Consider the following 13,748-nt stretch of genomic DNA (forward strand, 5'->3'; position numbering starts at 1 on the left):
GTTACAACCATTTGTTTCATGACAGTTTGAAGTTACAACAGGACTGAAAAAAGTAATTTATGACCGTTTTTCACACTTATGACCATTGCAGCAACCCCATGGTCACACGATCAGAATTCAGGAGCTTGGCAACTATTTCATATTTATGACAGTTGCAGTGTCCCAAGGACACATGATCGCCCTTTAGGACCTTTTGACAAGCAAAGTTAATGGGGAAGCCAGATTCACTTAATAACCATGTTAATAATTTAACAGCTGCAGTGATTCACTAAACAACTGTGGTAATAAAGGTTGTAAAATGGGGCAAAACTCTCTTAAATGTCTGTCTTACTTAGCAACAGAGATTTTGGACTCAGCTGTGGTTGTAAAGTCAAGGACCATTGGTATTTATACAGCTCGCCCTGTCTGGAAGCCATACCTCATTTCGGACATTAATACAATTGTCCGGAAATATTTTACAAGAAGAGTTCTCCACTCCTCTGATTACAACAAAATACCTTATGCCATCAGACTTGAAATCTTGAATTTAGAAAACCTAGAACTCCACCGCCTTCGACAGGACCTGTGTTTAACTCATAGAATCATCTGTTACAATGTCCTTCCTGTTGAAGACTACTTCAGCTTCAATCACAACAATACACGAGCGCACAATAGATTTAAGCTTAATGTGAACCGCTCCAATCTTGATTGCAGAAAATATGACTTCAGTAACAGAGTTGTTAATGCCTGGAATGTACTACCAGACTCTGTGTCTCTTCCCAAAATCCCCAAAGCTTTAACCAAAAACTATCTACTATTGACCTCACCCCATTCCTAAGATGTCTATAAGGGGCGTGCATAAAAGCACCAACGTGCCTACCGTTCCTGTCCTAATGTTCCCTTTGATTGTATCCAATTTCATATAGTTATCACATACTTATGATTATATTTATGCTTATATATCATATAGTTATTTCATGCTTATGCTTATATATACTGTTGTGACAAATAAATAAAATAAAAATAAAATAAAATGTGTTTCCTTTAGCAGAAGGAGCTACAGAATGCCTCATAGTAACATTTTGTCTTCTCTTTCTGAACCATAAATTTACAGAAAAGTTCACCACTCACTCTCAGACTTTCTTGGGAATTTCCCAACAGATAACATTGTTACTTCATTTTATCAGTCTTTAGTAAGCACTAATACGCATAGATAAGTTTGTGTCAAAGTTCAGAGCAAGAAGATGACCTCACAAAACAATAATAAACACAGATCTACTACTTCAGAAATCTCTCACTTTTCAGGGTATAAGATGCTTTGTTTTGGTGAAAGAAGCCAAAACCCAGAACAAGAATCCTTAGAAACATAGAGTATATTGTCCTAGATGTCTGTTATGAAAGGAGTTCATAGTTTAGTCCACTTCCAAGGCATCTCCGGTTTAGCAGGATAAAGTCATACTTTTCCTCCTTTCCTCCTTTCCTGTGCCTGAAGTTCTGTATTATTCTTAGCCACTGCAGATCAGTGTTTCCAGCCTGAATTCAGATGTGTGGAATTTAGGATGCACTGTATTATAAATTAAACCAATAATTCCTTTTTTGTGTCTGTCCCTTCAAGTAAAATTTGATTCCTGGCAAGTACATGGAAAAGTAATATGTGGGCAATTTCCCCCACCCCAAAAAATGGTCCAAAATCACCTAGCCTGCTGTAGGGCTAGCGCTCACATTCTTTCACTTTCTAGTGGGAAAATGCCTTTAACTACGACACTAAACTGGCTCTCTATAATAATTCATAGTAATACAGCAGTATAATACAACACAGATGTAAACATCTATTTTTGTTTGAAACAAAGGGAGAGAGGCAGACAAGGGGAGAGGGAGACATTTATATATTATAAACAGGAAACAGCAATTTCTCCCAACTTTGCTAACTCTGAATATTTCAAGTGTCTGTATTAGCCCTTGAAGCAGACCGTCCACTGAAAACATGAACAATTAATAGTGTCTCTATTCATGCTGACAAATGTGACAACAACAAAAAAACAACAAAAAAGCAGCAGAACCAGGATATTTCCAGGCAAACAATGGAAAACTAGGAGCATGTTTATGCTGTTAATCACAAAACTGAAACAGAGAGGATATAACAAATGCAACTTTCAAATGTAAGTAAAAAATAATACTTACAACACAGAGTATCTTATATTTCCTAAGAGTGCTTTTTTTAATAATTGTCTCTGAATGGGAATCCATCAAGTCCAAATTGCTCTTCTCTCCCAAATCTGTCTCATCTGCAGCAAGCGTTTCCATTTTTGGCTCTGTCCTGATCTTTGCTCTGTCCTGCTCATTCAGTTGTGCCTGAGCTGAAGAGAAATTGAGAGAGTCTTATCACTTTACCATTGCATATAAACAAGAGCAGCCTTTGCTCATTCAGAGGGAGGACACCTAATCGACTTTTAACCAATAAATGTAAAGGGCAGATGGCATTTTCAGCAATTTTCTGTTTGGAAATTGAAAGTGAGGAAGAGAAAATGGGAAGGTTTCCTTATAGAGGGAAAAATGAGAATTCAGCCAACACCCAAAATATAAACACTCAAATAAATCAAGTACGGTATATTCACAATTTATTGTTGTTAAAAAGAGTTATTTATTTATGAATCACATTTAGGAACTGCTCATCTCCTTCACAGATGGACTCTGGCAGTGTACAAATAAAATACTAATAAAAACCCACACAGGTTTTCATGCATGTTGTTTGCGCATTTTTCTGGATCCAGAAAAGTAGATATCATATGGTGGTGAATAGTTCATAATTTTTCATTTAAGGAACTTATATGCTTCCTTTTTGCCCATGACACAAAAACTAATAGTGTAAAGAATGGCTGAACCGTATGACCCGGACCCATGGACTAGTGATGCTTCAGCAAACAGATGTGAAAGCTATGAATGGGCAATGCTGTTTCAACTCACCGCAACCTATTGAGTAGGCAGGCTGCAATTGTCTTCCATGATCCAGCAACTTTTTCCATCTTCTTCTGGTCTGTGCTGAAGCACCTCATGTAAAGGGAAGCTGTTTGAGGGAGCTGCTTTGTTCCTTATGGTCACCTGAGGCCGCTGGGGGCATGCTCAACCCCTTGGTTCTGGGCCACTGATTCTCACAATCATTTACCTTTGGATACTGGAAGAAGGGCCAAGCCAGACTTTGCAGAAGTGACAGCAGCATGAAAAGGAGTCCCTGGAAGATCAGTTCTCTCAGCACCAAAGAGATCTGCTTCTCCTCATAGAGTGGTAGCTAGAAAACCACTTTCCCAGGTTCTATTCTCAGGGAGCAGGAAAGTAAGGGAAAATGGCTCCCCAGCTAAGATCCCCTACTCCATGAAATCTATGCCTATGGCCTTAGGAAGAGCTACTCCACCCCCATTTCTGTTCTCACAGGTGATTCTTCATTGTTCCTCACCTGCCACCCATGAGAAGAGAAGCAGGGAGAGAGAGTGTTCTCCCCTCTTCCGAACTTCTGTTGTCAAGAAATAGTAGGAAGAAGTGCAGAGTGGGGAGAGAAGCACCAGAGATAGAGATAGCTCCTCTGGTTTGTTTTCTGATTCAGAATGATTATTGGGGAATTAGTAAACAAAACAAACAAACAAACAAGCCTTCAGCTATCAGCTATTGAGCCCAGAGGCCTCTCTTCTTTCCTCTCCATTTCTTCTGAGACCTGAACTCCAATTTTCTTTTGTTGCCAAAGTACAACAGAGATAGGAGAAGCAGTGAGCATTTTTTTTAATCCTGTGCTATTCTGCTGGGTCCTGTGCTGTTGCATGCAAAGTGTGACTTCTGGAATTCTTTACAGCATTTTTTTTTAATCAACAGCAGCCAATGGACATTCTGGTTTTTCTTCCCATGTAACAAAGCCACATACTAGTATTGTCCTTTTTTGTTGTATGTGCATATGCAAGCAATGGAAAACATGAGCGTATTGCGTACTTTAAGAGTTTGTGCCAAGGCTGAGAATCAGCAATATCTGTAAGCCGCAAACAGTGGATGAAAAATTACGTTACTGAATTATCGTAAATACAATCTTTCTTGCAAACATTCTGGGAAAATAGGATTCCAAAGAAATGAGGTCACTAATAGAAGATGGCTGGAGAATTGTTTAAAAGTTCTGTAACTTTTGATTCCTCATGCTTGGTATTAAATCTTATGCTGTGGAGAATCTAAATCCTATCAGGTCCAAACTGATCTTCCTTGCCCTCCGACAAGCCCCTTGCAATCCCATCTAAATCAAGGAATAGAAGCCACTTTATTAAGCTCACATTGCTGCCCAATTTACTGAAATACATCATGGCTGTGACACTAAACTTTGCTCAACTTTGGAAGAAATATTTTTCTTCAAGAAAGCTAAATAAAGGTAGTCCTTGACTTACAAGTGCAAGGGAGCCCAAAATTTATGTTGCTAAGCAAGACATTTGTTAAGTGGATTTTGTCCCATTTTACAACCATTGCAGTTGTTACGTTAGTAAAACATTTCTTAAGTGAATCTGGCTTCCCTATTGATTTTGCTTGTCAGAAGATCACAAAAGGTGATCACATGACCGTGGAGACAATGAAACCATCATAAATATGAGTCGGTTGTCAAGCATCTGAATTTTGATCATGTGGCCATGGAGATGCTGCAACAGTTGTAAGTGTGAGAAATGGTCATAAGCAGGAGTGAAATCCAGCAGGTTCTGGAGAACCGGCAAATACCACCTCTGGCTGGCCCCAGAGTAGAGTGGGAATGGAGATTTTGCAGTATCCTTCTCCTGCCACACCCAGCAAGCCACACCCAGCAAGCCACACCACACCCACTAAGCCAATAGTAAAAAAATTTGGATTTCACCACTGGTATAAGTCACTTTTTTCACTGCCATTATAACTTTGAATAGTCACTAAATGAACTGTTATAAATTGAGGACTATCTGTAGCAACAATATCTCATTGGCACTTAAATTTTAAGAGTACGCAGCAATGGAAAACTAACAGTATTGGTTAGTATAGTATTCCAAAACAGAAGTTTAACCAAATTCAGTCAAGTAAGGTTACCCTATACAGAATATATCACACAGTAAGACAAATATAAACTGATAGGATGGTTTCTAAGCAGGTCTACTAAGTTTATATCAGTAGTCCTTGACTTACATTCATTGGGTGACTGTTCAAAGTTACAACATTGAAAAAGTGACTTTTGACCATTTTTCACACTTATGACTTAGGTAGCATCCCCATGGTCATGTGATCAAAATTCAGATGCTAGGGAACTGGTTTATATTTATGATGGTTGCAATGTCCCAGGGTCATGCGTTCAGCTTTTGTGACCTTCTGACAAGGAAAGTCAATGGAGAAGCTTGTTCCTAACTTTAACAATTTCAGTGATTCACTTATCAAATGTGGCAAGAAAGGTTGTAAAATGAGGCAAAGCTCACTTAGCAAATGTTTCACTTAGCAACATAAATTTGGGGTTCAATTGTGCTTGTAAGAAGAGGACTACCTGTAAATATAAGAGCCGTGGTGGTGCAGTGGTTAGAATGTAGTATTGCAGGCTAATTTTGCTGACTGCCAGGAGTTTGTTCCTGAATGCTTCAAGGTTGACTCAGCCTTTTATCCTTCTGAGGTCGGAACAATGAGGACTTAAGATTGTTGGGGACAATATGTTGACTCTAAAACCTCTTAAAGAGGGCTGTAAAGCATTATGAAGCAGTAAGTGCTATAGCAAATTAATTGCAGTGTAAACAATGAGGAAATTATAAAACTATTTATGTACCTTTCTAATAAGTTCCTTTTTTTACTTTTTTAATATTTGTAAAAAATGCAGTGAACACATTAGAATTAAACATTAAGTTCAAAGAAAGTAACCTTTTTATATTATAAAATAACTCAGTGCATTGTCCATGCTAAGTTGATGATAGATGTCACCATTTGTTATGTCTGATGTTTTACTGCAGGTTTGAAAGGAAACTACAGCCACCTATCTCCATAACCCCCATCTCAGACACAACAACAACAGCCAAGCCTCCTACAACTGACCCCATCCCATTGGGTTCACAACCTCTAGTGATCACAGAAAAGGCAGTGCAGGACCTATTTCACAGATAAAAGCCAGGAAAAGCTCCAGGCCCAGACAACATAACTCCTTCTTGCTTAAAAGTCTGTGCTGACCAATTGGCCCCCATCTTCACCCATATCTTCAATAAATCACTAGAGATGTGCTATGTTCCTTCTTGCTTCAAATGCTCTACCATCATCCCAGTGCCAAAGAAGCCCACTATCAGGGAACTGAATGACTAATGACCAGTTGCTTTAACATCTGTAGTCATGAAAGCCTTTGAAAGGCTAGTGCTTTCCTACTTGAAAACCATCACGGATCCGCTGTTATTTGCATACCGAGCAAATAGATCAACAGATGATGCTGTTAATATGGCTCTGCACTACATCTTACAACATCTTGAATCTCCAAAGACCTATGTAAGGGTCCTCTTTGTAGACTTTAGTTCAGCATTCAATACCATCATTCCAGACACTCTTCTAACTAAGTTAAACCAGCTACAAGTACCTGAACAGACTTGTAAGTGGATCACAAACTTCCTAACAAACAGGAAGCAGCAGGTAAAGCTGAGCGGGATCACTTCAGATACCTGTACAATTAGCACAGGGCACCCCCAAGGCTGTGTGCTCTCCCCACTTCTCTTCTCTCTGTATACCAATGACTGCATCTCCAACGATCCATCTGTTAAACTACTGAAGATCGCAGATGACACAATAGTGATTGGTCTCATTCAAGACAATGACGAATCCACATATAGACGTGAGGTCGAACGACTAGCCTTGTGGTGCGACCATAACAATCTGGAACTGAACACACTCAAAACTGTAGAAATTGTGGTAGACTTTAGGAGAAGCCTTTCTATACTTCCACCCCTCACAATACTTGACAACACAGTATCAACAGTAGAAACCTTCAAATTTCTAGGTTCTATCATATCGCAAGATCTAAAATGGACAATTAACATCAAAAACATCATCAAAAAAGGACAACAAAGACTGTTCTTTCTGCGCCAACTCAGAAAGCTCAAACTGCCCAAGGAGCTACTGATCCAGTTCTACAGAGGAATTATTGAGTCTGTCATTTGCACCTCTATAACTGTCTGGTTTGGTTCTGCAACCCAACAAGAAAGACACAGACTTCAGAGGATAATTAGAACTGCAGAAAAAATAATTGCTACCAACCTGCCTTCCATTGAGGACCTGTATACTGCACAAATCAAGAAGAGGGCCGTGAAAATATTTACAGATCCCTCACATCCTGGACATAAACTGTTTCAACTCCTAACTATCAAAACGATGCTATAGAGCATTGCACACCAGAACAACTAGACGCAAGAACAGTTTTTTCCCGAAGGCCATCACTCTGCTAAACAAATAATTCCCTCAACACTGTCAAACTATTTACTAAATCTACACTACTATTAATCTTCTCATCCTTTTCATCACCAATCTCTTTCCACTTATGACTGTATGACTGTAACTTTTTGTTGCTATCATTAAGGGTTAAATTATACCCTATGACCATCATTTGTGTTGTAAATGTTGTACCATTGATAGATCGTTCCCCGAATGGGTTCAAATTTCCCGGCTGGGAAAGCCTCTCCAGCAGATTGGAGCGTTGGCGATGTATTAGAAGAATTGAGATCGAAGCGAGCTGCGTGAAAGCGAGGTTTCTTTATTTTTCAGGAAGATGAATCCAGCAAGCGCAAGGACCGCGTTCCTGGGTGAGCTGACAACCATATACAGTAAGTGTACATTTTTTATACTCTTTTTCCCTTTTCATTTCTTTGTTTCGGGAGTACTTGATGGGTTTTCCTTTTGTGTATGTGCTCGCTAAGTTTTCTGTGTTTTGTCTTTCTGATTATTTTAATGTGGGTGGGTTTCGTGTTTGGGTGTGTGTTCCGGTTTAATCTGTTCATTCTAATGATTTGATTTCCTCAAGTATTCTCCCTCCCGTTAGTTGTTTTCCATATGCTTTGACTGAAGTTAATCTATTTAGGCTTGTGATTGAATCTTGTCTTTTACTTGATCTAATCTATTTCTTTTATTCGGTCGGCTATGTCTGTGTGACCTGATTATTTCCTTTCCTGTATTTCTTGGTATTGTCTTTTAAATAGCCTTGAGGTTTCTGTGTTTTGTGGGTTTTTCCCTGGCCAGATTTAATTCTGAGTCAGTGTCTTTTGTTATTATGATGCACCCTGGCTTGGTTTCCTTTTGCTCAACACTGCCTAGGTGAAGTTCCCTTCCTACACCTTGATGAAGGTATGTTTTCTTTTATGTACACTGAGAGCATATGCACCAAGACAAATTCCTTGTGTGGCCAATAAATTCTATTCTATTCTATTCTATTTTAGGCAATTCTATGGGCCAGTTCTCTCCACATCTTCCAAACTTGCACTACTTCTTTGAGTTTTTTTAGGCTTTTTCTCCTCCTTTAAAAGTTTAACTTATCTAAATCATAAATAGTACACATATAATTTTAAATTTTCACAGTATTTCTTTAATCAAAGATGATGCTATCAAAATTTCATTTATTTTCAAATAAAACATTAAAGAATAATCTTCAATGACAAAAAGTTCATTAAAAAGCCTAACAGTAATAAATATTCAGACTAACAGTACAAATATCTTCTCATCTTAAATGTAAACTATTACACAAAGACTATAAATGCCAAGGAAACATGTATAACTTTAACACTTGACAACATTTATCTTAGCGAAACAGATCGAATCATCAAATCCCAAAATCAAAATATTCGTTCATTTTTTTCTTTCTCCAGCAAGAAATCCAAGGGTGGCCTCCAGGCCTTTCAAAATATTTTCTAGTCATGTCTTGTGCGAAGTCAAGCAAGTTGATGCAATTGGTGGCTGTGTTCGTTTCCAAATTTATAGACAGTCTAAACGTTTGGATTCGGCCACCAAATTAAGTTCTGGGGGGGAAACTGCTCGTTCTTGATATTAAAGAAAATCAGAGCAGAGAAACTATGACCGGGTGCAATCCGATATCTATTTCTTTAAGAAATCGAGGACCTCGGCAATTCCACCGCTCGAAGATGCTTTTTCATCCGAGTTTGGCGCGCTTCACTGAACTTTAAAGCAGGGCTCTCCAACCTTCGCAACTTTACGGTTTGTGGACTTCAACTCCCAGAATTCCTCAGCCAGCGCATGAATTCTGGGAGTTGAAGTCCACAAGTCGTAAAGTTGCCAATGGAGACCCCTGCTTTAAAACAAGCAAATGGGAGCTCTCGGTCCTTAACCCTCCAATCCGTTGCAGTGAATAAAGGCTACAGCATCTCCGTCCCAACCACCTCCAGCAGCAGCAGTAGTAGTATTCCTCCCACACTCCAACCCAGCTACCCGCGACCCGGATGCGAAAAGTAGCGCCTTCCTGAACACTTCCGGGAAGGGAAGCGGCGGCTGGTGGGGGGGGTGGGGGAAGGCGATCCTGTTGCTTTTTCTCACGCCCGGATCGTGGCGGACTAAAGCCTTGGGATCGCGCCATGGCGGTCCCGATGGAGGCGCAGTTGCAGAGTATCTTCGAGGAAGTGGTGGTGAGTTCCGCCGCCCACCACGGCAGTCATCGTCATCATAGATCTTCCATCATCAATGATGGTCGCCGCCTGATGGGGAACGCTGCGGGGACGGAGAGGGTGGGAAGGGGGAGTGTGTATGCCAGATTTAGATGGCTGTCTCTGCTGGCGAGAAAGACACGTTCGATGCAACTTTGCAAAAGACAGATGATGGAGAAATCAAAGGGGGAGGAGGAAGACGGAGAATGAGAAAAAGAGAATGAACTAGCCAGCAACAGAGGGGGGAGGAAGAATAATAGGAATAGGAAGAAGAAGAAGAAGAATAGGAAGAAGAGAAGAAGAAGAGGAGGAGGAAGAAGAAGGAGAAAGAGGGGGAAGGGGAAGGAGAAGGAGAAAAACAAACAACAAGAAACAACAACTGGAGCGACAACGGGTCCTTATGGTTCTTCCTTCCATGGGCAACCCATGGAGGAGATGGACCTTTGAATGGCCACTCTGTTATGGCAATCTAGATGAAGTCCAACCTCATCTAACTCCAAACATCCTCAACTCCCCCGTAGATTAGGTCCCTCTGGGGGAAAATGAAGAATTGCCTCTGAAACAGCCTTCGCTGCTTCTCAGCTAAGAAAGCAAGGCTCCTGTTTTAGGGCTTCCATGTAACTTTCAGTTATTCTGGATAGTCTTATTCATCTTGGATTAGCTAGGCTCCTGTTAAAGCTGTCCCAGTTGATGGGCATAACTATTGTTGGCAAAGTGAAGACTATACCGCCTTTGGCTTGGCTGGATCTTCCAGTTCTAAAACTATGAGAGATGAAAAACCCTTTTACTTTGTTCAGTACGTCACTTGGACACCTATCTTCTGCCATTCATCACTCTTGCAGATGTAATAGTTCCCAACATTGGGATTTCTTCCTCACAAGGGAATTGCTTCATCTCTTCCCCCTCTAGTTCCATATCATTCTTTTTTGAGATGCGGGGCAAGTGCTTACAGATATTTTGTTAGTGGTGGGATTATTTTTGCTTTTTTAATGGCCTCCCAATATGGACTTTGTGTTTTCTATACATTGTATAGATATATAGACGTCAGTATATTGTACATGTCAGGGCTGCCTCTGTCCATTTTCATTTCCTAGAAAAGAAAAATCCTTGGCTCCATAGATTCAGAGAAAAGTACTTTTACTAGGAATGAACCGAAAGCAACAAGCTTCAGACAAGATATAAGGCAAAGCGCTTGAAACAGCAATTTGAAGGAAACTGTAGAGCCAACCCCCTTGTAGCTAGGCAACCAGGAGGCTGCTGTATACCAAAGCTAGAAGAAATGACCTTGGAGAGATAAGCAAAGCCCAGAAAGATTCTCCGCTGACCCCTCCCCCCTTGTCCATGGCAACAGGCTAGCTGACAGTATGTGTCTAGAATACATATGTAGGACAGTGATGGGTTCTAACCAGTTTTACCACCGGTTCGCATCGCGCACATACTTTGCACACAATTGCTGCGCACTTGCTCGCTTCGCTCGCACATGCACCAAACTTACATTTTGCGCAAGCGCATTGAGTTAAAAACCAGCTGAGGCATGGCAACCCACTCTGCCACGCCTTACAGCTGAGCTAAAAACAAAGGAATAAAAGGTATAGTGTGGAGACGGGTGGGAGGAGGTGGGAGGGCCCGGCTGATGTTAGGAGCAAACCGGTTCGCTCTCATATCCAGATTTCTACTACCAGCTCTCCCGAACCGGGGAGAACCGGTAGCAACCCAACACTGATGTAGGATAATATGTTATTGACAGATGCTGGCACAGAACAATAGCAAGCCCTTGTTTTTGTTTGGCCCCATTTCCTTTCAGCAATTTCCCTGTTCCGTTTTTCTTTCTCTATCTCACGCAGTAAAATATCTTGGGTTTTATCAATATTTTTATCAACAACTCCTCCCTACCTAAAACATTTTCTTTTCTCTAACTATAAGCTTAGAACACTGATTGATACTTGAAGTGAGGTTGTTTGTTTATTGGCTCTGTGCTTACCTTTTTTCACCTGTTTACCTACATAAAGGAGATTTGAGAATGTTTGGGAATGTTTATTCCTCTGCCTGTTCTGGGTACTTTGTTTTAAACATGACATATAGGTGGCATAGGATAAAAGCTAAATTGTTCTTAGAATGATACAGTGTTTTAAATTCTTTTATAGAAAACAGAAGTCATAGAGGAAGCTTTTCCTGGGTAAGTCTAATATAAACATTTTCTAGTATAACTGTAGAGATTCTGTTGTAGTAACTAGTGATGAAATACTCTATAAATAATTTGGCTTTACTTGTATTAGCATGTTTATGGATACCCCAGAAGATGAGCGGACTAAATTAATCAGCTGTTTGAGTGCCTTTCGACAGTTCTGGAGCAATCTTTCCCAGGTGAGTATTTTATTTGCTGCTTTTTTAATCACATCCAATTCCAATTTCTTCAGTTATTTCATATGTTGACAGTTTTTATAAACCTAATATTTTCTTATCAATATCTTGGCTATCTGATATCTGTAAATTCCCTGGCAAGAGTTTCTAACTAGAGGCCTGTCCTGCTGAGCAGCTTATGGATAGGATATTGCCATCTTTTTCTAAAAGGACTGTCCATTTCTGTTTCCAGTTTCTAGTTACCGTGTTTCCCCAGAAATAAGACCCTGTCTTAAATTTTTTTGAACCCCGAAATAAGCGCTTGGCCTTATTTTCAGGGAGGTCCTATTATTTTGGGGCGTGTGGAGGAAACTAGAGGAAATGGCGAGGACTGGCTGCGCATGTGTTTAAATATTTTTGGGGAGGGCTTATTTTCAATGAGGGCTTATTTTAGTGCATGCGCTCAAAAGCCCGATTGGGCTTATTATCCAGGGATGTCTTATTTTAGGGGAAACAGGGTATGTATAGGCCTTTGGGTTTGTAAGACCTTAAATCAGTGGTAGAATTCAAGTTTTTTTACTACCGGTTCTGTGGGCGTGGCTTGGTGGGCGTGGCAGGGGAAGGATACTGCAAAATCTCCATTCCCAACTCACTCCTGGAGGAAGGATATTGCAAAATCCCCATTCCCATCCCACTCCTGGGGGAAGGATATTGCAAAATCTCCATTCCCACCCACTCTGGGGCCAGCCGGAGGTGATATTTGCTGGTTCTCCGAACTACTCAAAATCTCCGCTGCTGGTTCTCCAGAACCTGCTGTATAGCATCCCTGCCTTAAATTATTTCAGCTTAAAGTTTTATCAACATAAGAATGATACAACCCAAAACTTTCAATTGTCAATTCTTGCACTGAGATTGCAACGGCTTGTGGTAAGTTTTTATCAATGTAATTTTTTATGGTTTTTTAACAAACTGTGAAGTTATTGAATGTATATAATTTTTTTTATCTTACAGGAATCTCATGAACAGTGCGTTCAGTGGATTGTACGGTTCATACATAGTCAACATAGTCCTAAAAGAATTTCTTTTCTATATGATTGCTTAGCAATGGCTGTGGAGACTGGGTTACTGCCACCCAGGTATGTTTCTTTCAGATAAACTGCAAAATAGAGAATTTATTACAGGCGATCAGTTGCTTAAAGATCGTAATAATACATCAGATCTGCTTAGAAAAGATACCATTCATTGTGGGTTTTTTTCCTTTAATTTTCCTAGAATGGTTTGTGAATCTCTGCTGAATTCTGACAATCTAGAATGGGAAAGGACACAGCTTTGGTCTCTGACATTTAAACTGGTTCAAAAAATAATTGGTGGTGTAGACTACAAGGTAATAACACTACATATATCCTATTTTTATGATATAGCATTAATAGCTTCTTTGCATTTTTATCTAGCCATAAACTTAAATCTGTGTATCTGTTTTTAAGATTTATAAGGCTGCCCAACTCAAACAGTATGACTCTAGGTAGCATATAGCATAAAAAAAAAGCCATCTACAACCCCATATCATGTTAAATATGTACAGTATATAATTATAAAATTAAATGTCTGTCAGAAAGATAGGAGATAGAGCTATAGTTTAAATTCACTCTAACATAGATTATAATTTCTTATGAAGTATAACATTCTGTAATGAATTCAGTTGTAGAATTGGAAAGACCTTAATTACCTGCTCTAGTGATTCTATTTTACTGATATTCCAATCTTAGTTATTATCAGATCAGTCAACAG

At 39.8% G+C, this 13,748-nt stretch overlaps 2 protein-coding genes across 8 annotated transcripts in view; one reads left to right on the forward strand and one right to left on the reverse strand.

Annotated features, from left to right (window-relative positions):
* Positions 1 to 2,379, reverse strand: part of ENPP3 (ectonucleotide pyrophosphatase/phosphodiesterase 3) — a 93,812-nt gene extending 91,433 nt beyond the window's left edge. For 2 of the 3 annotated variants that reach the window (XM_058171742.1, XM_058171733.1), the window contains exon 1: positions 2,161 to 2,376. In XM_058171742.1, coding sequence (XP_058027725.1) covers positions 2,161 to 2,283 — 123 coding nt within the window. In that variant the 5' untranslated portion in view covers positions 2,284 to 2,376. Of the gene's footprint in view, positions 1 to 2,160 lie in introns of all 3 variants that reach the window. The other variant, XM_058171749.1, reaches the window with a different exon arrangement.
* A 7,077-nt stretch (positions 2,380 to 9,456) lies between these two features.
* MED23 (mediator complex subunit 23) overlaps positions 9,457 to 13,748 on the forward strand; it is a 52,436-nt gene continuing 48,144 nt past the window's right edge. For all 5 annotated transcript variants that reach the window (XM_058171711.1, XM_058171718.1, XM_058171683.1 and 2 more), the window contains exons 1-5: positions 9,457 to 9,602; positions 11,765 to 11,796; positions 11,897 to 11,984; positions 12,972 to 13,096; positions 13,233 to 13,344. In XM_058171711.1, coding sequence (XP_058027694.1) covers positions 9,552 to 9,602; positions 11,765 to 11,796; positions 11,897 to 11,984; positions 12,972 to 13,096; positions 13,233 to 13,344 — 408 coding nt within the window. In that variant the 5' untranslated portion in view covers positions 9,457 to 9,551. The remainder of the gene's footprint in view (positions 9,603 to 11,764; positions 11,797 to 11,896; positions 11,985 to 12,971; positions 13,097 to 13,232; positions 13,345 to 13,748) is intronic.

Source organism: Ahaetulla prasina, chromosome 1, assembly GCF_028640845.1.
Source record: "Ahaetulla prasina isolate Xishuangbanna chromosome 1, ASM2864084v1, whole genome shotgun sequence".
NCBI classification, from domain to species: Eukaryota; Metazoa; Chordata; class Lepidosauria; order Squamata; family Colubridae; genus Ahaetulla; species Ahaetulla prasina.